Here is a 20,406-nt window from a genome sequence, read left to right as displayed (position 1 = left end):
CACCCTTCTCCCGTCCCGGAGCGGGGGAGGGGGGGGGGGGGGGGGGGGGGGGGGGGGGGGGGGGTGGTCCACAGTGACCTCACAGCTTTGTCGTCCTTCCCAGCAGAGGACAGTGCTAACCACCCTGCTCTGATGCTCGCCGGCCTTGTGATTTCAGATACAAGTGGGGCTCGAGGCCCCGTAATTTGTCACACAGGCCTGTCCACTAGAAGGCACTTCATTCTGAGCTTGGGACTGCGCAGCAGCTGTAGTCGGGGTCCTCTGCTTTGCTAGCATCTACTGTAAAGTGCTCAGAACTTGGCTTCTTTGCGGAAAATGGCCCGAAAAAGAAAAGCCTGGCTGAAGCCGGAGCCAGGCAGGAAGGCACACACCTCCCCCTTCCTCTCTCCTTCCCATTCTCTGCCAGGCATCCCCCTAATCTCTTGCCCACCACTCCTGCCCTAGGGACCTGGACGCAGGCCGTGGCATAGGCAGAGGCTGACGGCAGCGAGAGTGCCAGGAGGCCACAGCCCACCCGCACGCATTCCTGCTGTCTACCTGCCCCGAGGGCCTTTGAGCAGGAGACGTTTGCTCCCGCACCTGCAGGGAAAAGGTGGGGAAACTCAGCACCACGTCTGGTCAGTGCCAACAGTCACCTTCCTGGGTGTCTGTACCCCTGCTAAGAAGCAGCTGGAGTTTTCTGTGTTGCATGGAGGAAAGCACAGAGCAGGGCGGGGTTTCGGGGCAGGGGGCAAGTGAGGAAAGGTCTCGGGACCTGCTCCTGGGTGCCAGGGTTCTCCAAGCAGGCGCTCGGTCCCCGCGCGGCCCCTCGAGGCTGCACCCTCCACACCATGCTCTGGGCCCCTCCTCTCTACATGCCCCAGTCTCACCTGGAAGGGCACCTCCCACGACATTCCTGAACCTGCTGACAAACCTAAGGCCTCCCCTGCCTCGAGACCCAGCATGTGAGGTGGAACCTGGCCCTCCTCCTAACACTGCCTCCCGTGTTCACTGCTTCTCAGAGATGTCCCCATCTGCTAGATGGCTCGGACATCTGCCACCTTTCTCCCCACCCATCAAATCCTGTCACCTTCCCGCACATGTGTGTCCCTCTTCCTCCATGCCCCTGTGCCCTAGGCCTCCTCCCCGTGCTCCCCCGCAGGGCCCCCTGAAGGCCTCCCTCTCAGCACTCATCCCCATGCCCACAGTCTCCGATTTTCATTTCCTAACCCCCGAAGGCCCAGCTCCCAGGCTTGGCTGCACAGCCATCCACACGTGGGCTCGAGCCTGCCTTCCAGCCTTCTCCCCAGGCTTCCCTCAGGCCCAGGCCCCTCTGCTGACGTTACCGCCCCACCACTTCCACACATCACAGGCGCAGCAAGCCTAAGCTAAGTTCAACTCTACCTCGGGCAAACAAAAACCTGGAAGCAGGTGTCATTTAAAAAGTGTGGGTGACCCGACCATGCCACTCAGCAAACTGATACCAGAAAGTGAATACTGAATGGGGATGGGGTCCACCACCACCCCCTTCAGTCTTGCTGCCGCTCATGGAGTGTCTGGAGGGGACCTAGGGAACTCCGGTACTAAAAGGGGAGCATTTTTCATGCAATGGGGCCCCTAGAGGCAGGCCAACACCCTCGTCTAGTGCTGAGAGAGACAGGGCCGTGCACACTGTGCTGGACCTTGCAGGAGGCAGGATGTCTTCCTAAGGGGTGTTCGAGGCTAATTCTGTTCATGACTTTCACCTCAGAACCTAATTCCTGTCTGAGCACATCCCTGACCCGTCTTCACCCCCACCTTCCAGGCCCCACCCCGCCATCCTCCTCACACTGAGGTCTGCTCACTCCCATGGCGACATGCCCTCACAGTTGATGGTTTCTCTTGGCTGGAGGGGAGCTCCGGAGTGTGTGCTCTTCGTCTGCTGCCCCCCTGTCCAGAGTCGTGCCCGTGGTGGGCGAGCGGGGTGTGAAGGCCCCGTCTGGCAAGGGAGGGTCGGGCTGGGCGTTGAGACTCACCCACCTATGTGTGGATCCAGAGGCACTTTTCCGAGGAGCGGGATCTTCAGATCCTGGCACATGACCTCCGCACCCCCCGTTGTTGGTGGGAATATCTGAGTTTCTTTCTGGGAGGCAAGTTAAAGGGAGAATTAGGATTTTGTTTCAGATTCACTAAAAATGGACATTTTTAAGCAACTTAAAAAAAATAGCTGTTGAAATGTGAAACATTAACCACCAGACGAATTTTCATTAACTCAGCAACAGACATTTTTGTGATTGCACTTCCCAAAACGACGGGGAAAAGCAGCAGTAGTGTCGCTGAGACCCCTTTCCAGGCTTTCCTCCTCCACAGAAGGGACCGCTTAGCTGAGCCATGGGCAGCTGCGTTCCCACCTTGCACTTCGGGCAGATGAAGACGCTCATGTTCTCCACCACTCCGATGATGGGCAGCTTCACCTTGTGGCAGAAGTTGATCTCTTTCCGGACATCCTGGAGGGACACCTCCTATCAAGGTTCAAAAGACCATTTATTTCAAAGTCAAAGTGGAAGAAAGAATGTCTGCGTGGTTGCAGGGATGGCTGGTGCGATGCAGTGGGTTCACCAGCATAAAGCCTTAAAGACTTACTCACCAAGTATCTCTCTAGTGCCAACCACGTGCTGAGCCCTATTCTAGGGGCTACTTCCCCCCACACCCTAAAAGGATAAACCTGAATGGCCAAATAGCAAACTTAGAACGAATACACAGAAAAATGACTTTTACAATATCCCCGTGTTCTATTTTCTCATCAATATACTACACTGAGCCAAACTGTGCTGTATTTTCAAGATCAGGGGGACAGCAAAGTATGGCCTGTGGGTCCCATCTGGATGTCTGTTTTTGTGTTAAGACTTATTTATGGGGGGCGGGGTGGATGAGGGGGAGACTCTCAGGCAGACTCCACACCCAGCACGGAGCCTTACGCAGGGCTGGATCTCATGACCTGAACCGAAACCTAGAGTTGGACGCCTAACTGACTGAGCCACACAGGCGCCCTCATCTGTTTTTCTAAATAAACTTCTGGACACAGCCCCGCCCGTTCCTCTCTATATTATCACTGGCTGCTTTTGTCCTACGGTGGTACAAGTGTTTGCAACAGAGGCCGCCGTGTGGTTCACAAAACCTAAAATACTATCTGGCCCTTTATAAAAAAAGTTCGCTAACCTCTGATCTAGACGATTATGAACGAAAACAACTTTACGGACAAGAAGAAAATAAGGAATACTGCCACATTTAGATCAAATTCACTTCTGAACTCCAAAAGCGCCTTTTACAGTTTTACAGCGCCTGCTACAGTAAGTAGCATATCATCCTGGCTTGGTTCCCTCTCTACTTCTCCCCGAGTCACGGGATCACAGACACACAATTCCTAGCCTGCTGTTGTCAAGTATGGTCACACCCCAGCCTCTGTGGCTCTAACACTCCTGGGCTCCCAAAGGTTCAAGGCTTCAAGTCACCTCTTTCTCCTGACGCACACAGTTGGTTCTCGGTCCCTTTGAGACTGAGATAGAAAGAAAAAGGCATTTAGCTAGAAAATAAGCTGGTATCAACTGGTATTAGTCTCTGCATCTCACTGCACCTCAGCAGTTCTCTCCTTAATGGTCCTTTAAGTAAAGCCCCTGCTTTGTCAAAAAGGACCCCCAAAAGAGAGCCGCCTGCCTGGGCCAGCAGCTGGGAAGGGCTCTGAGAAGGTGGGTGACCATACTTGTTAAGTCACACTCTCCAGAGACGTTCCACACGAAGAGTACCAAATGCGGGGCATCCTCCCACGGCTTCCTGGAGAAGGGCCAGCATCTGCTCAGTCTGTTTCCCTCTTGAACCCAAGGAGGACACCATACTCGCTTTCACAGTAAATGTGGCTTTGGAGAGGCCACCTTTGTGCCAACTGGATTTTTGTTGTTTCTTAATAGATGATTTTAGAGTAGTTTTATGTTCACAGCCAAACTGAGCAGAAAGAGTTCCCATATGCCCCTTGCCCCCTACCCATAAACCTCCCCACTATCAACATCCCACATCACAGTGCTCTGTTCCAAATAGATTGTTTTCCTTTTAGGTAACTTGTTTGGGACCTGCCCTTGACAGTACTGCTGGTTTAGAGTGGGGCCCACTTGGTAAAAATTCAAAAACATTGTTAAGGATAAGTCCATCTTCACTACTACCCCCTGGGCCAGGTGCTCCCCTCTCTCGCCACTTAAGTGGTGTCCTGCCCTTCCATGTGCCCCCAAGACCCTCTCCACAGGGCACCAGAGTGATGTCACACACACACCCCGTCATAGCACTACCCGACCCGGGTACCTTCATGTGGCACACAGTGCCTGTCACATGTTGTTGCAGCCCTGTGTGTGCCTCGTGTCCAGCACCCACCTTCCTCCATGAGCCACACAGGCTATGAGGGAGGACTGGCCTATTGCTTCCCTGGTGCCTGGCACAGGGCCCACAGAGAGCTGGTACTCTGCGAAGGTGTGGTGAAGCACGAGGGGTGGTATGGACTGATTCACAGACTAAAGCCTCCTTTGTTGTGCTTTCTTAGGAGCGGAGAAAGTATCGTGAAAAAAGGTACAACTGAAAAGAATAATCTACTGCTTTCTTGGCAACGATAAGAAAGCCTGTTGCAGACCGGACTGCGTTTGTTCACTGCTGGATTCGCTCCAGAGGACACTCCTGTGCTCTCCTTAGTTTGGGTTCAGCACGGCCTCTAGGTGACTGGTACAGGAGCTGGGCATTGCTGGAGGAGCAAGGACCGCAGCGGCTTATCCAGAAATCGGTCTACACCCCAGGCCGGCTTGATGGGAAACCGGACAAGGTGCACGGAAGCAGCACGCAGGTTGCGTAAGCACAGTAAGGGTGACGTGACCACAAGGGACAAGCCAGATCGGAACGGCACAAGGGGTCTTGCCGGCTTTGTGAAGGACATATGAAAGGCAATTCTGAGCCGCTAGTGCTTTCATCTGTGGACAGAAATAACTGTGGAATGCTTATCTATGAACAGCAAATGCCTGGACCAAACATAAAGCTTTTAACAAGGTTTCTGGGGATCCACACTGAGGGCTGTTGGAGCACATGTTCCAGGAGCTGCTTCGAGAAATGGGTCTCGAGGCTGGACACAGCCAAGTCTGGAGCCAGCTCCCCCGGGACGCTTGCTCACCTGAGGGGTGGTGATTATCACAGCCCCATCGATGTGTGCCGCCGACAGGTACTGGACGGCCGACAGGTGTTCGTCCGACGTGCCGGGCGGGGTATCCACGATAAGGTAGTCCACCTCTCCCCAGTCCACGTCACGAAGGAACTGCTTGATCATGCCTGGAGAGAACGCACGCGAGTAAGCCGGTGAGGCCTTTTCTCTCTTATCTACAATGTTACAGAGGCACTTTGCAATCTTCATGTACACCTGGCCTGTGCTCTAAATCAGGGGTGTCACGACGGGGGTGTGGGCGCCACTGACATCTAGTGGCTAGAGGCCAGGGGTGCTGCCAACATCCTGCAATGTGGAGCACAGTCCACCCCTCCCCTAACAAAGAATTATTTGGCCCCCAAAGGCAATAGTGCAAAGGCTGAGGAGCCGTGCCCTATAAAGGACACTTCTGCACGGTTACCTGAAGCCTCCCTGCCCAACCAACCTGCTAGGATTTCACCTCACACACTTCCTGGACATAAATAAGCTATTATAAAACCACAGTAAAAACAAATTCAGAGTTACCTAGGTTTCAAATACAGAAACACTCGCAGTAAACATAAAACAATTTTATACTGTTTCCGTAGTGTAGTGGTTATCACGTTCACCTCACAAACAAAACAATTTCTATCAGCTCTCCATTTTTATTAGCTCTCTTCAACCAGCCAAGACAGAGGCAACCAGATGCTTAACCATGATCCTCTGCAAAGCCCAGCAGGGGACTATTGCCGTCCTGATGGGACAGGCTGAAAAGGAAACCTAAAGCAGTTCTGCTCTTGGAAGATTGTGCTCACAGAGAAAAAGAGTGGCAAACCATTTTTCTTTGGTCCCCTCCAGATAACGGCATCGTCAGGACTGCTGAGTAGGAAACCCACTGACATCACCCCCAGGTTGTCTTCCACAAACTGGAGGGTAAAGCAAAGAACACTTAAAACCACAGCACATAACACTTCCTTGTCGTTTATCGGAGCTCAGACTGAAAAAACCATTTTGAGAACAAAATGACCGTGTGATCTCTGGGCCTATTCATTCTTTGAATCCACAAATCATTTTGGGGGAAGGAGGGTTACCGTACTGGGGGACTGGAACGAGGCACCCCGGGGCCACATGCTGCAGTGTGGGAACCACAGCAGTCCCTCGCCTGGCTGGCAAACTGTGGCCCCTCGGGCCAAACCTGGCCCGCCTCTGGGTCTTCTATAAAGTTTTACTGGAATACAGCCACGGTCATTCATTTACATACGACTTTCACACTATAATGGTGGATAGTGTATGGCCCATACACTGAAAATACGTACCGTCTGACCCTTTACAGAAACGGTCTGCCAATCCCTGACCTTACTTGTGTTCCCTGAACCTAGAAGAATGCCCCTATCAATACTCGTTGATGGATGAACAGTTGGGTTGAGGAAGGTGCTGCCAGCCCAAACCATATCCGTTCTGAACACATGACCCAGGGCACACTGCCTTGCAAATAAGGCAAAGGTGTGAAAACTCACCACTGGAGACCAGCCCGAGCCACTCTGGTGAACCTGCGGGAACACGAACACCGACATTCATTGGTCAGAAATGAGGCACTGTGGGCATACTTCTCACCCACACAGACTTACAGATTAGGAAGACAGTTTTAGAAAATACAATTCATTGTCTTAAATGCCACCACTCAATTCTTACTAGAGAGTGAGCAGCTAGGGGCGAGGCAGTGGGTAACAGAAGCTGTATTTCCTACCCCCTCCCTACCCCCAGGTTGTGTTATTTTGAAACTGCTTAGATCCAGGCAGGGAACCAAGCTTGGCCGAGTTCACATATAATTTGGGGTGTAAGGTAGGTTGTAAGTGGGACAGGACTCGGGGGGTGGGGGCGTTGCTGAGGAAATGCAGGCCACCTCTGCAACTCCAGGAAAGGGGTTTGCTTCACTGAAACAGGTGGCCCAGAACCTGCCCCATCCATGGCCTGAGCATCTGTGCTGGTCTGCTGCACCCCCCGGGGGGAGGGGGCCAACAGGAAGCTCATGGGGCCATCTTGAGATTCAGACTCTCTCCTTCCAGCAGGTGTTCAGTAATAGCCAGCATTCCACTCTGCACAGTCTTCTCATCGTGAGACGAGACTGACTCAACTTCCAACTACACATCAGTCTTAGCAAGTGGGCTTTAGACCAACCTAGTAGCTGAAACAAAAAGCCCATTTTCTTGATGAAGTCTTACTTTTTTAAACAGCTCTATAGAGACCTAATTCATATACCACACCGGCGTCCTGTTCAAAGCATACTGATGTGTACTGATGTGGCTTCTGGGATATTCTTAGAGCTGGGCACCCAGCAGTCAGTTTGAGAACATTTTCATCCCTCCAGGAAGCCACTCTGTGCCCCATGATGGTCACACCCAATCCTTCCACATCCTCCTGCCCCCCCCCCCCCCCGCCCTAGGTGACCCCCAGCTCCTGTCTGTCTCCACAGATGTGCCTGTTCTGGACACTTCCCAGAAATGCAACCCTAGAATACATTGTCTTGGGTGACTGGCTTTAAGGTCTTTTCAATTTTTATGTACTTTTTAAATTCCAATACAGGTAATGTGCAATGCTGCATCCGTTTCAGAGGTACTCCAGTGATTCAACAATTCCATGTCTGAGTCCATGCTCCTCACCACAGCTGTATGCTCAACCCTCTGCACCTAGTTCACCCAGCTCTTAATGTAACCACCACCCTTCATTCCTGTTTAAACTCAGTCTCCACGGTGGCAGGCTTGAAAGAGGGATAAAGGAAATGCCCCGTGGTGTAGGAGAAGAGCACAACTTCTGTTCTCTCACCACGTAAAAACGTCAGCGTTCGTAGGATGCTCACGTAAGGGTGCAGTCAGGGCTAGCTGGACAGCGCTTACAGGTAAGCAGGCGCTCGGCCATGCTGCGGGCGCCTGCTACACAGCCCGTTCCCGGTGGGCGCGTGCGCAGACGTGCACCCTGCAGCTCTGCCTCCACCCTGGACGGCGTCGCGCCCTTCCCAGCCCCCTCAGCACCTATCCCAAGCCCTGAGCAGAGTCCACAGGCTGGCCTGTCTGCCTCTGGCTACTGTCCAGCCACCCTCCCTTTGTCCCTCTGCCACTATTCATTGTTCGGAGTACATGCTGGCTTCGGCGCTCCTGCACTTGCTCCCGTGGCCCAGAAGGCTCTTCACCCGCTCTCCACAGCATGGTGCCCTTGACCACACCCTGGCTCACCCTGTCCCCTTACCCAGCTTTCATTTTCTACTATCAGCTGCAGCCTCCCACCAGGGCAGGGGGCTTGATCTGCCTCGTGCACTACTGTATCCCAGCACCCAGCAGGGCCCAGCAATGACGTAATGAACGAACCCATGTGACACCCTGGGAACATCCTAGCCCCCCAGCCCTGTTTCAGTGCACTGCCTTTGAGGGGGACCCTTTCTGGGACAGCTTCTTGCCACCCGGGGGGAGGAGGGGGACCGGCACCTGCACAGACTGCTGTGGTGCTGCGGCCCTGTCCCCACCCCACGTCACTTTGCCACTTCACAGTCTCAGTTCCCCAGGGGTGACAACAAGGGCAAAAACATTCCGTTTCCAGGGTACAGACCCCTAGCAAGAACTGGTCTAGCTTTCCCAGGCAGTGCGAAGTTTCTGTGTCCTACTTCTGCATATTACTTGCTGTTTCCCTTTCCCTCTAAGAAGGCACTGAAACTGAGGCTTCTCAAATGATGTGGGTGCACTTTATATCCAGTCCCAACCCCCAAGCTCACGGTGGTCGTTGAGGCAGACAGACGGACTGGTGAACATTCACCTGGTTTCAACAGGGCCGCGTAAAAACGCATGGCTCTGCTGACCCCTTTGTGTGGGAGTAGTCCGGTGCTAGGGTGTGCCGTGAGAATACTCTCCTGTGGTTCCCACTATCATTATTACCTGTTCTCCTTCCAGTCCCATTATCTTGGGAATTGATGGCCCACATATATCAATGTCCAGAAGAGCGACCTGGGAAACAAGAAGAGACCAGAGCAGTGACTCGACTGAATGTACAATCTTTCAGATGTGCACCACTGGGAAGGAAACAGAGTTCTTGAGGAAAGGAGGAAGGAGAGAAGATGGAAAGAAATGGAGTCAAGCAAGGACCGAGAGGAATCTCGGGGGAGTTCCAACATTTATCTTCCAGGCCATGGCCACACAGTCTCAGACTCCTAAAGAGCTTGGCAAAGCACAGCAACACCATGGATTTCCACACCCATCCCCCATGTCTGGCCTCACTCTGGGGTGATCCTCCAGACCCGGCGTCAGGTCCCTTAAAGATTCAGGTCCAGTCACCATTCACTCGGCCTTTACCACGTGCCTGAGGGGTGGGTATCATCATCTCGGCTTTATAGAAGAGGAAATGGAGGTTGGAGAGGCCCAAGGATTCGTTCAGGAAGCAAGCAGCAGAGCCAGGACATAATCTGAAGCCTGGCGACTCCAACACCAGGGCTCTTTCCACCACCCCATGGGGCCTGCAGAGAAGGGCCAGAGTGGAACCTCCCACTGAGCTCTGACCGAGCCCCACTGTGCTGTGATCCTGAAGGTTAATGATGGAAGGTTCCTGAAAGAAGTCTAGAAGAGCTCTTTGCTAGTGATCTGTGCAACCTCCAATCACTCCTTCCACCCCAAACATCCTTGCTTTCTCAGTGTGATAAATGAGGTCTGAGACGGTCTTCAGGAACCCTCTGAAGAGAAGAGTTAATACGCATCTTGAAAGCTCAAATGTCAAGCATCCAAAGTGCAGCACATCTGGGTAACTTTTTAACTTGCCCTTAATTGGTTTCTTGCTTCTCTCTTCACTGCACCCTGCAAACCCCTACCTACCTCTTGCTTCCTCACACCCGTGATCAGGAAAACTTCTCATCCTCAGATCAGCCGCTTGCCTCCCCCGCCCTCTGCTGGACCACCTGAAGAATGCAACAGAAGGATACTCAGGCTGACAACCTGACTTCCTTCGCCTTCTTGACACACAAGGCTGGTATGTGTTAATGATCCACAGACATTTTACCTCAGAGCCTCATGACTCGGGAAACTACACCATTACTGTGACCCTAACAGATTTAACAGTACTCTCGGTTTCTAGCCACTCCGTCTCCGTGCCCTTTCTGTGGGGAACAATTTGTTTCAAGGAACTATGCTCAACCAAGGGGGTGAATCTTGAGGGAAACGATGCAAGGATGCAGGAAACAAATCACGGGCACTCACTCCCATGGTGGTACCCAAAAAGGCTATGACATGTCCCTGTTATGCAGACCTCCGAGGGGCCCTGTGTCCTGTCCCTTTCAGGCTTCCTGTTGAACCTGTCACTACCTTAATATCCATCCAACTGGATTCCCTTTCTGCTCAGACCAGAGAACCCGAGCAGAGAGAAATGTGCCTGAGTAAATCTTACCAGGGCCTCTGTGAAAGGTGCTAGAAACCTAACAAACAGGCTTTGCCACACCTCTCTCCCAGCCAGAGAGTCGTGGAACAGGGTGTTGTCAGGATCCAAAACTTTCCCATACTCAGCACCCCCAAACTTCCCCTTAAGAAGAAGTCCTGGGAGGTGAGCTGTAGTGCTGACTCTTGGCACTCCAAGGCTGGGTCACTTCATACAAATTGCTTCTGTCGGAGCTTCTGTCAAACAAGTGTTCAGGAGATCATCAGGCCCCTTCCAGCTCCAAAGTCCATCAGCCCCAGAGATGGCCCTCAGAAACTTCAGTCCGGAAGCCCCTAGAGCAGACCTGTTAGTGCTATAGCTCGCCTTTCAGATTACAAGGCAAGACGACCCCCGGGTCACTTGTGGGAGCAGGTGACCCTGCCGTGGATAAACAGCATGCTAGTCTGTGGTGTCTCCCAGCTCAGGTGTAACTATCAAGGCTCCTGCCCCCTTCACCACAACTCACACCCTCCCCAGCCTGCCCATCATTAGTCAGGGGAATGGTTCCCAATTCTGCTCCCTCTTGGCTCACGCCCTTTCCTAACAAGCTGCTGGACACCTGCCTGCCTTGAGCGTTAACACAGAACAGCCCTGCTCAGAGTTAGGGATGAGCTTCCACCAGATAGCAGACAGAAAAGGGACCAGGCGTTTCCCTCCTCAATTTAGGCAAGAAGGAATGTGTACTACTTGAGATCAATCAACCAGACAGACTCAGAGTCTACTGTCTGTCAATATCCTGCACCCTTTGGACACAGTGGCATTTTCAGTCATGAGTAGGATCTGTGAGGAATTACACTTTCCTAAGTGTGGACTTTTTTTTTTTTGTAAGCCACCATGTGTTTTTCAATACACATGAAATAATACAGGAATGTTCAGAGTCCTCAGTGAGGAAAGTAACTGTACAATAGTCATAGTTCTTCATTTTAAAACAAAACTGTTTTTATAAATATTTAAAATATTTCCTAGGTTCTTATTGCATACGAGCTTCTCTAGCCGTATTTCCACACCAAATGGTGGTGCGTTTTCCTGTAGTTGCAAAGTCCAGGCAACTACTTCACAACAGAATTATATAGAAGCACCATTATATACAAATAGCTCTCTCTTTCCAAGTGGTTACCTGCATCTGGCCTGGTTAAAGCCCATCTTCAGAGAGCTGTTTAAGAAACAAAGCAGGTGAACATAGGGGAAGGGAAGGAAAAATAAGAGAAGATGAAATCAGAGAGGGAGACTCTTAACTCCAGGAAACAAATTGAAGGTTGCTGGAGGGACGGTGGGTGGGGGGATGTAACTGGACGATGGGCATTAAGGAGGCCATTTCATGTAATGAGCACTGGGTGTTGTACACAACTGATGAATCACTAAATTCTACCCTGAAACTAATAATACACTATGATTTTATATTAAAAAAAAATTTCACGTGCACACACACACAAAATAAAACATGCCTGACAGCTTCCAAAAGCAGAGAGCATTCTGGACGATATGAATACTCTCTCAGAGAAACAATCAGTTTTTGGCCAACCAACTGGCCAATGCACATTTGAACCTCAAAGGGCAGGAGACTGTTGACTAACAGAAGGATGGATCAACAAGCGGACTCTGAGCCTGCTCAGCACTGTGCCCGGTGGGGCGGGCTACAAACCCGGCACTACAAGCAGAAATAATCACCACCTCTGCCCCGCGCTCCGGTTAGTGGATAAAGGACCAATGATTGCTATCACAGCCATTTATCGAGCACTTACTACACATCAGACACCATGCTAAGCATTTTACATTTACGTGCATTACCTCACTTGCTCCTGACTCTTGTCTTACAGGGCAAACTGAGGCAGAGAGCCTGGTAACCTGCCCAAGGTCACAGAAGTGGTGTGGGTGAACGGGGATGTGAACCTGGGCAGTCGCTCTCCAGAGCCTGTATTCCCCGCCACCAGGCTTGACTGTACCCACCACCATGCCCCAAATGCTCAACCGGAGCTCCGAACACCCCCTCTTCTCCGAAGTGGTGAGGCCCTGCTTCTTCCATCGTCCCGACTCCGCCCGCATTTGTCCCCTTGCACTTGTTCCACCCACTGCCCTGATCAGGGTCCTCGTGGCTGCTCACGAGACATGAACACCATCTCCTGACTGGCTTCCTGTCCCCTCTAATGATACCCAATCACACACTGGGCTGACTGTCATTGCGATGTTCCTAAAGCAATGCTCCAATCCTGCCTCTATGCATGCCAAATGTCTTACCAGGTCACTCAAAGCCTCCCTAGTCTGGCTCAGCCTCTTCCTTGGTCCCCTTCACTAGAGGAGCCCCACCAGACTGCCTGCCATACACACATTCCATCCGTCCCCACCACAGTCCAGAGGCTGCCTTCCCTAAGCCCAGTTGTCCCTCCCAGGCTTCTCACCCTTGTCCCAAATCCCTACAGCACATCTTGGATGGTGGATGCCAGATTTCAGAGAAGCCCACCTCAGCCACTGGCAGGCCGGCAGGAACAGCTCCAGCATTCTAAAATGATCAGAACAGAAATGAGGAATAAGGGAGAATTCAGAGCCGGGGTGAGTGAGAGGAAAGCCGAGCATTACAGATCACCAAGTTCAGCCTCTTCACTCTCAAGAAGGCTGGGGCTTGGCCCAGGTCTCAGTCTTCCTTCATAGATGCACTTCCCCAGCCAGCACCAGTGTTCCTGGTGCTACAGACCAAACCAGGGGCCAGTAAACTACAACCCGGGGCCAAACCCCGCCTGCTACCTGTTTCTGTACAGCCCATGAGGTAAGAACAGTTATTACATTTTTAGAAGGCGGGGGGGGGGGGGGGGGGAATAAAAAAAAGTCTATTTCATGATGTAAAAATTCTATGAAATTCAAATATCAGTGACAATAAAATTCTGTTAGAACACAGCCAAGTTTGTTTGTTTACAGACTGTCTATGGCTGCTTTCCTGTTTGAGGGTAGGACTAAACAGTTGCCAAAGAAACTGTAGGGCCAGCAAAACCTAAAATATTCACCATCTGGCTCTTCACACACACAGTTTGCCCAGCCCTGAAGCAAACTCTAATTTCTTAATCCAGAGATTTGAGAAGTGTATTCCTGGAGTTCCTGGACACTGGCGAGGTGTCTCATCTCAGTGTCCTGCAGCGCATGTAAGAATGGTGAGCTAGATCCTCTGCTCACTGTAGCTGGCTTTTTTATGGAGAAAAATCAAGCTTTATGTTAAGATCTTATGGTGCTATTTCACACTTACGTAAAATGGTTTACCTACTACAGGTATACAACACTGAAATTTACCCAGATTTGAGAGTTTCAAAATATAACGGGCAATATGTGGCAGTTTTGAAATTTCAATACTAGATTAAATGTACCTTTACAGCCCCATTTAGCACTTTTTTTTTTTTTTAGTCAAACAAAAGTGAAGGGCCATTTATCAGTTAGAAACGAAATCTGAACTGAATGTCAACCCTTGTATATAAGAATTACTCAGTATCATAAATGCATAAGAAAAAAACTAATGCTCAGAAATAAGTCAATGTATAAAGAAGGCATGACGACTGTGGGAAGAACTGAAATGGGAAGGAACAGCATGCACAAAACACAACTGTTTGCCTGTGTTACGCAGAACTCCTCTTCAGGCCCTGAACGGTGTCCTGAGACGCAAGAGGACAGTTAGTTGGCAATTCCCATCCAGAGAGCAGCAGGCTCTCTAAGACAGGCCACGCATAGCACCAGCATACAAGTCCTCAGCCAGGTCTCTCGATTCAAGGGGTCAACCCATGGGATAGCTGGATTCTAAGAGACATGCTGTTCTAGCAGCTCTGATGGGTAAGCATTTTTTCCACTGGAATTTTGAATAAAATTTCATTTTGGAAGAAAACAAAGATGGAATGTGTTCTGTGTTTTAAAAAAAATTAGAAACCGCAGTATTCATGGTTTTATCAGGTATCAAGTGGTAATCAAAGTGAATACTGGGATCACTTTTCTAAGGTCAATGCAAAATTATCCTGAGTCCCATGAACAACCCAATGTATTTTTAAAATCACAGGCACTGTAAATTTCCATTCGAGCTTTGTGGTAGAAAGTATTTTTTTCTTCCTCATCATACCATACTTTCCATTAAAGCTGAAATCCAGAGAGCAGCTGATTTTTACTGGGCAATTGGAGTTTTCGTGCTCACGTGTATACTTGGGCACGAGTGGCCCAGTTCAGGGGTTGGCAAATGTTTTCTTCCTCAAGAGTCAAATAGAAAATACACTTGACCTTTGAACAAGGCGGGGGGTTAGGGGCAACCTCTGTGCAGTTGAAAATCCATGTATTACTACTGACTCCGCCAAAATTTAACTACTAATAGCCTACTGTTGACCAAAGTCTTATAGTTAACAGTCGATTAGCTCGTATTTGTGCATTATGTGTTACACACTGTACTCTCATACTACAGTAACCTAGAGAAAAAAATGTTATTAAGCGAAATAACTATAAGAAAATCCACATATAAGTGGAACCATGCAGTTCAAACCCATGTTGTTCAAAGGTCAACTGTATTTTAGGCTTTATGGGCAAAATCAAGGATACTATAAAGCAATTTAAAAGCAAATGTTTATAGATGTAAAAATCATCCTTAGCTCACAGGCCATAAAAAGGCAAGAGAGGGGCTGAATTTGCCCATGGGCTATAGCTTGCAGAACTCTGGCCTAGAAACAGGCAGAAAGGGGGTAAGAGAAAGAAGTCTGAACTTAACAAAATGATCAGCATGCCAAGAGAAATGTACACCTGCTGTCCATTTTCATAGCTAGAGAATCTAATGAAACACTTCATTTCACTGCATAGCTGCCATGCATTTCCTCCTTCTCTCTGCAAGGATCTAGATTCCCAAAAGACCAATTCAACTTAGTCTAAGGAATCAGTTCCCCAGAAATCATCACATACCCTCATATAGGAGCCTCTCCCAGTTTTTCCCAAGGTCTCACCTGTGTGTTTTCATCCTCTGCTAGGCCATGGGCAAGGTGGGCACTGAATGTGCTTTTTCCAACACCACCTTTCCCAGATAACACCAAGATTTTGTGTTTCACGGTCTTCATTTTCTCTTTGATTTCTTCTATGGCTGCAAAGAAAGCAAATCAGGTGATGAAGTCCCTGACTAAATTTCAAGTGTCACTTTTCCAATGGACTAGTAGGAGCTAAATCCTTGGGGCTATTTCAAGGGACTGTGTGTGAAATACCACTTAGTCAATGACAGCAATAAGTACTACAAAGAAAATAAAGCTGTTATCCTCTTCGAAATTTTCTTGTTTACTGGTTTACTCGTCTGTCTCCCCTTGCTAGAACCTAAGCTCCATGAGGATAGAGACTGTCTGAAGTGTTCACTGCTATATTCTCAGCTCCAGAAGAGCTTCACACATAGTAATGGTTCCCAACCTGGGGGCAAAATCCGCCTGGGGACATTTTTGGTTGTCATGAGGAAGGGTTGCTACTGGTACGTAGTGGGTAGAGACCACAGATGCTGCTAAAAGTCTAACAATGAGGGGTGCCTGGGTGGCGCAGTTGGTTAAGCGTTCGATTCTTGGTTTTGGCTCTGGTCATGATCTCAGGGTTGTGAGACTGAGCCCTTTGTTGGGCTTTGCGCTCCACTCAGCATGGAGTCTGCTGGAGATTGTCTCCCTGTCCCTCTGCCCCTCCCCCTGCTTGTGTTCTGTCAAATAAATCTTTAAAAAAATGTCTAAGAATGCTCAGGACAGGACTCCACCCCAAAGAATTATCCAGATCCAAATGGCAGTAGTGCCAAGGTTAAGAATCCCTGACAAATAGCAGGCATTTATGAGGACCAGTCACAGATAACTATCACAGATTATACATTTGCTATGCATTCAACCTTTCAACTTATTTCAATTCCTTAAAATACCACCATGAAGTAAATATTCTACCTGCCCCATATTTAAAAAGTAGGTTCCAAGAGGCATCTGACTCTTGGTTTCTGCTCAGCTCAGATCATCTCAGGGTCTTAGAATCAAGCCCCAGGTCTGGCTCTGCACTCAGTGGAGTGTCTGCTTGGGATTCTCTTTCTCTCTCTCCCCATCTCCTGCTTGTGAGTGCACTCTCTTTCAAATGAATAAATAAATCTTAAAAAAAAAAAAAAGTTGGTTCCAAGCCCAATGTGGGGCTTGAACTCATGACCCTGACATCAAGAGTCATATGCTCTTGGACTGAGCCAGCCAGGCGCCCCTCGCCCCATTTTGGATAAGGAAATGGAGGCTCAGAGACCTTAGAAGTCTCGCTCAAGGTCATACTCTTTGCAGGACCCAGGAATCAAACCCGACTCTCTCTTCGAACTCCTTCAGAATTCTCCCAGGCTCCTGCTTTTTAAGGTCCTTTTGGTAAATCCCCAGTGTTTCCCACCCTCCGATTTGTCCTTCGTCATACTTATTGCTGCGATGATTTATTTGCTTGCTCACTTGTTTATGGTGGGTCTCCCCTATTAAACTCACATCCACTAGGGCAGTGATCTCGTCTCTTTTATTTGCAGCTGTATCCCCAGCACTGAGCACTGTGCCCAGGTGAATATATATTTCTGTTAAATGAATAGGAGAATCAATCCTTTTCAAAAGCAAGACAATTCTGTCCAAAGAATATTCCCGAGCAACCCCCAGTTCAAAGTCTATACCCTATTCCCTAGGACGACGGCCCCCACCAGACCCGTCAGTCACTGTCACTCAAACCTCTGGCCCCACCCCTTCCCCGCCCCTCTTGAGGCCCCTTTGGACTCCACACCAGTCAATAGTCCTTCAGGCTCCGCCCCATCCCACTACTTCCCTCTACTCTTCCGGACTTTTCCATGGCCCGCCTCCTCTAGACCCACCCCTCCTAAGAGGCCTCCCGGTCCTGCCTCAGTCGCCCAGGCTTCGGTCCCACCTCTTCCTGGCTAGCGCCCTTCAGTTCCGGTTCAGGTCTTGCCCTTTCCTCACCTGGGTCGGGAGCGGCGCCGGCTCCGGAGGCGCAGAGCCGCTGGTTGGGGCAGCCCTGACATGAGGCCCCTCGGCCCGCCTGGGCGCTGCCGGTTCCGGGACAGCCTGCGCGGGCACAAGGTCACAGTTAAAGTGGCTCCTGTCCCTTCAGCCCCGCCACCCACGCCCCCTCCGTGCACTCACCCTGAGGCACCTCCTCCATTCGGCTGCCTTCGACGTTTCCACGGTCACCGGAACCTGCCCTTACGTATTTCCGCCTCCCGGCGCCCAATCTGACTCTCCAGTCGCACGAAGTAAGTCTCGGAAAGAGTGCTTTGCGCACGCGCGGACCTTGTGTCAGGTGCTTGGGGCTGGTCTTTTCCTGTTCCCTTCAAAACTGAGCTGCGGAGATCTTTCGTAAATTATTCAGCATGTAGCTCCTAGGAACAAAGGCATTGTCTTACATGACCTCAGTGCCCATTCATACCCAAGAAATTTGATACTGATGCAAAATTATTAGCTAACATACACTTTATATTCAAATGTATTCAATTGTCCTAAATAAGACCGTCTCACACACACCCCCCCTATTCTGGATCCAGTCAAAAGTCGCACCTTCCCTTTGTTCTCTTCAGTCTCTTAATTCAAAACAGTCCTCCTCTCCCTCCCCCTTGCCATTTTTTGTCTTTTAGGACATGGACAAATTTGGATATAGTCCAGGCCATTTGCCTTATAGAATCCCCCCCCCCCCCATTACGATTAGATTCCGTTAAAAGGTTTTGGCAGAAGGCCCTTGAGTAATGTGCTCAACTGTGGTGTCACGGTGAGAGGCACTGAATGCCAATGGCTCCCGTGGTTGGTAACCGCGAGGGCTTGGCCACTTGGCTTGGGGAAGGGGGCATCTGTCCCTCCTGCCTCTCCAGCAAACGGTACCCTTATCCATTTGTAATGAAGAAAGATTCTGAGATGATTCGTTGAGATCGTGTGAATATCCTGTTCATTAACCTTGCACTCAGCGGTTTTAGCATCATTCTTGCCTGAATCCGTGCTAGCAGTGTTCCCAAAATTGTGCCTTTGGGTGAGAAAACTGATGGTCAAAATGTGTGAACTCCTTTCCTCAGGTCACACAGCTCCTAGCGAGGGAGACAGAGTGATGAACTTGGGCCATGGGGCTCCCGAGTCTGCACGGTCATCTGAAACACATGGTGCCAAGCGGCTCTGTACGAGCTGCTGGTCTTACCAAACTGCCCTGATTCCTGTTGTCCGGTGCCCACACTGGTTGGCACAGTGGATAATGAAGCCGGTCATTAGTTTTATAAAGGCTATGACAGGAGACAAGTGGGGTGATAGGGAAGACGTCCTTAAAGCTGACACCCAGATTGGGACAGGGTGGTAGCGGGGGTGACAAGTGGTATTTCAGACAGAACGAACTGCATGAACAGGCCCAGAGGTCAGAGACGAAGTCACCTGTTAGGCAGGGACTGTTGTGATCTCCAGTTTTCAGGGAGGAAGACAGGGTCACTGGGAATGACTTGCCCAAGGTCTCAGAGCCAGTAAGCAGCATGGAGGGGATGCCAACAAAATCTGATGTAGGGCCTGGGCTCTTGACCACTAGGCCATACAACGGGAGGCAGGATGCAAATTATTCTTTCACTGAAGAAAGTGAGGCCAGAGAGGTTAAGTGGCTTGCCCCGGGTCTTGCAGCCAGAAGGCTCCACTGAACTCTCATAACCACAGGTTCTTTCTCCCCCTCAGCCACACAGCAGAGGCCCAAGGCCCGCCCACTTCCGATCTTCCTTACTGACGTCCCCTAAGACACTCTGGCAGGTTGCTCCCAGCTGTCTTTAGCAGCCTTGCGATCTCTCATTACCCAGGGGCCCTCCCACTCAGCCAGTCTCACCGCTCCAAGGCAGGGAAGGTCTTCCATTCTTCACTCTCTCCCTCACTCCTCACTCCTCCCCACAAGGCTGTAAAAATGATCCCATCCCACACTAAAAAGTAAACTCAAATAAACCTCCTCTCCGCTTTGCTCCAGGTCTCTCTTCCACTGTCCCCAGCCAAACTCCTGACTCACCGGGGATGGAATTTTCCATCTGTGGGAGTGGGAGCCGAAGGGCAGGAACGAGGCTGCAGAGCAGATTTCCAAGCCCATCCAGACCTCCTGAATCAGAAACTCAAGGGCTGGGCCAGGGAACACGCATCTTTACGCTCTCACCAGATAGTCATTTTATCCACTAAAGAACCACTTCTGAAGAGGAGTACGTCTCAAGACTCTGTCCTTGGCCCACTTGTAGTGCCACTTTCCACATCCTTCAGTCCTTCAGGCATAACAAACTTCTATCCACAACTCTTTCCTCAAACCAGTTCCTCCTTCTGGAGTTCTTATCTCAGACAACGGTACCGCCACTGCCCTACGAACTCGAGTCCTAAACGTGAGCATCGGCCTTGCCTCCTTCTCACCATCTCCCCTTTTATCAGTTAGCAACTGCTCCGTAACAAGTCACACATACATATATACACCCATGCACACACACACACACACACACACACACACATAGTGGTTACCACCACAATGGTTTATTATTTCTCATGAGTCTTCTGGTTTTATCTGGGCTCACTCATGTGGCATCCTTCAGGGGGAATCGAGTAGAAGATTCTCATTCTCATGTGTGCCTTTCCCTTGAGGTGGCCACTGTCTCTCCACATGGTCGCTCATCATTCAGTGGTCTAGCCTGAGCACAATTCCATGGCAGCTGGGCAAGGCTGGGAACTGGCGCAGGGTCTCTTCTTCACATTGTGCTGGTCAAAGTGAGACCCAAGGGCAGCCTAGTTTCCAGGGGCATGAAAATAGAGGCCACATCTAGGTGGGTGGGGTGG

At 50.3% G+C, this 20,406-nt stretch overlaps 1 protein-coding gene across 5 annotated transcripts in view; it reads right to left on the bottom strand.

Moving 5' to 3' along the window:
- The window catches only part of NUBP1 (nucleotide binding protein 1), a 19,721-nt gene extending 1,930 nt beyond the window's left edge, over positions 1-17,791 (bottom strand). The window contains exons 1-9 of one of the 5 annotated variants that reach the window (XM_021698073.1): positions 17,734-17,791; positions 17,551-17,655; positions 15,559-15,692; positions 9,088-9,156; positions 6,682-6,714; positions 6,000-6,090; positions 5,159-5,313; positions 2,370-2,480; positions 1,999-2,101 (exon numbers count right to left, since the gene is read on the bottom strand). In XM_021698073.1, the coding sequence (XP_021553748.1) occupies positions 1,999-2,101; positions 2,370-2,480; positions 5,159-5,313; positions 6,000-6,090; positions 6,682-6,714; positions 9,088-9,156; positions 15,559-15,692; positions 17,551-17,655; positions 17,734-17,752 (820 nt within the window). In that variant the 5' untranslated portion in view covers positions 17,753-17,791. The remainder of the gene's footprint in view (positions 1-1,998; positions 2,102-2,369; positions 2,481-5,158; positions 5,314-5,999; positions 6,091-6,681; positions 6,715-9,087; positions 9,157-15,558; positions 15,693-17,550; positions 17,656-17,733) is intronic. The other 4 variants (XM_044915610.1, XM_044915609.1, XM_044915611.1 and 1 more) reach the window with 4 other exon arrangements.
- Positions 17,792-20,406: the final 2,615 nt, after the last annotated feature.

Source organism: Neomonachus schauinslandi, chromosome 5, assembly GCF_002201575.2.
Source record: "Neomonachus schauinslandi chromosome 5, ASM220157v2, whole genome shotgun sequence".
NCBI classification, from domain to species: Eukaryota; Metazoa; Chordata; class Mammalia; order Carnivora; family Phocidae; genus Neomonachus; species Neomonachus schauinslandi.
This window is presented reverse-complemented; position numbering and strand designations above follow the sequence as displayed.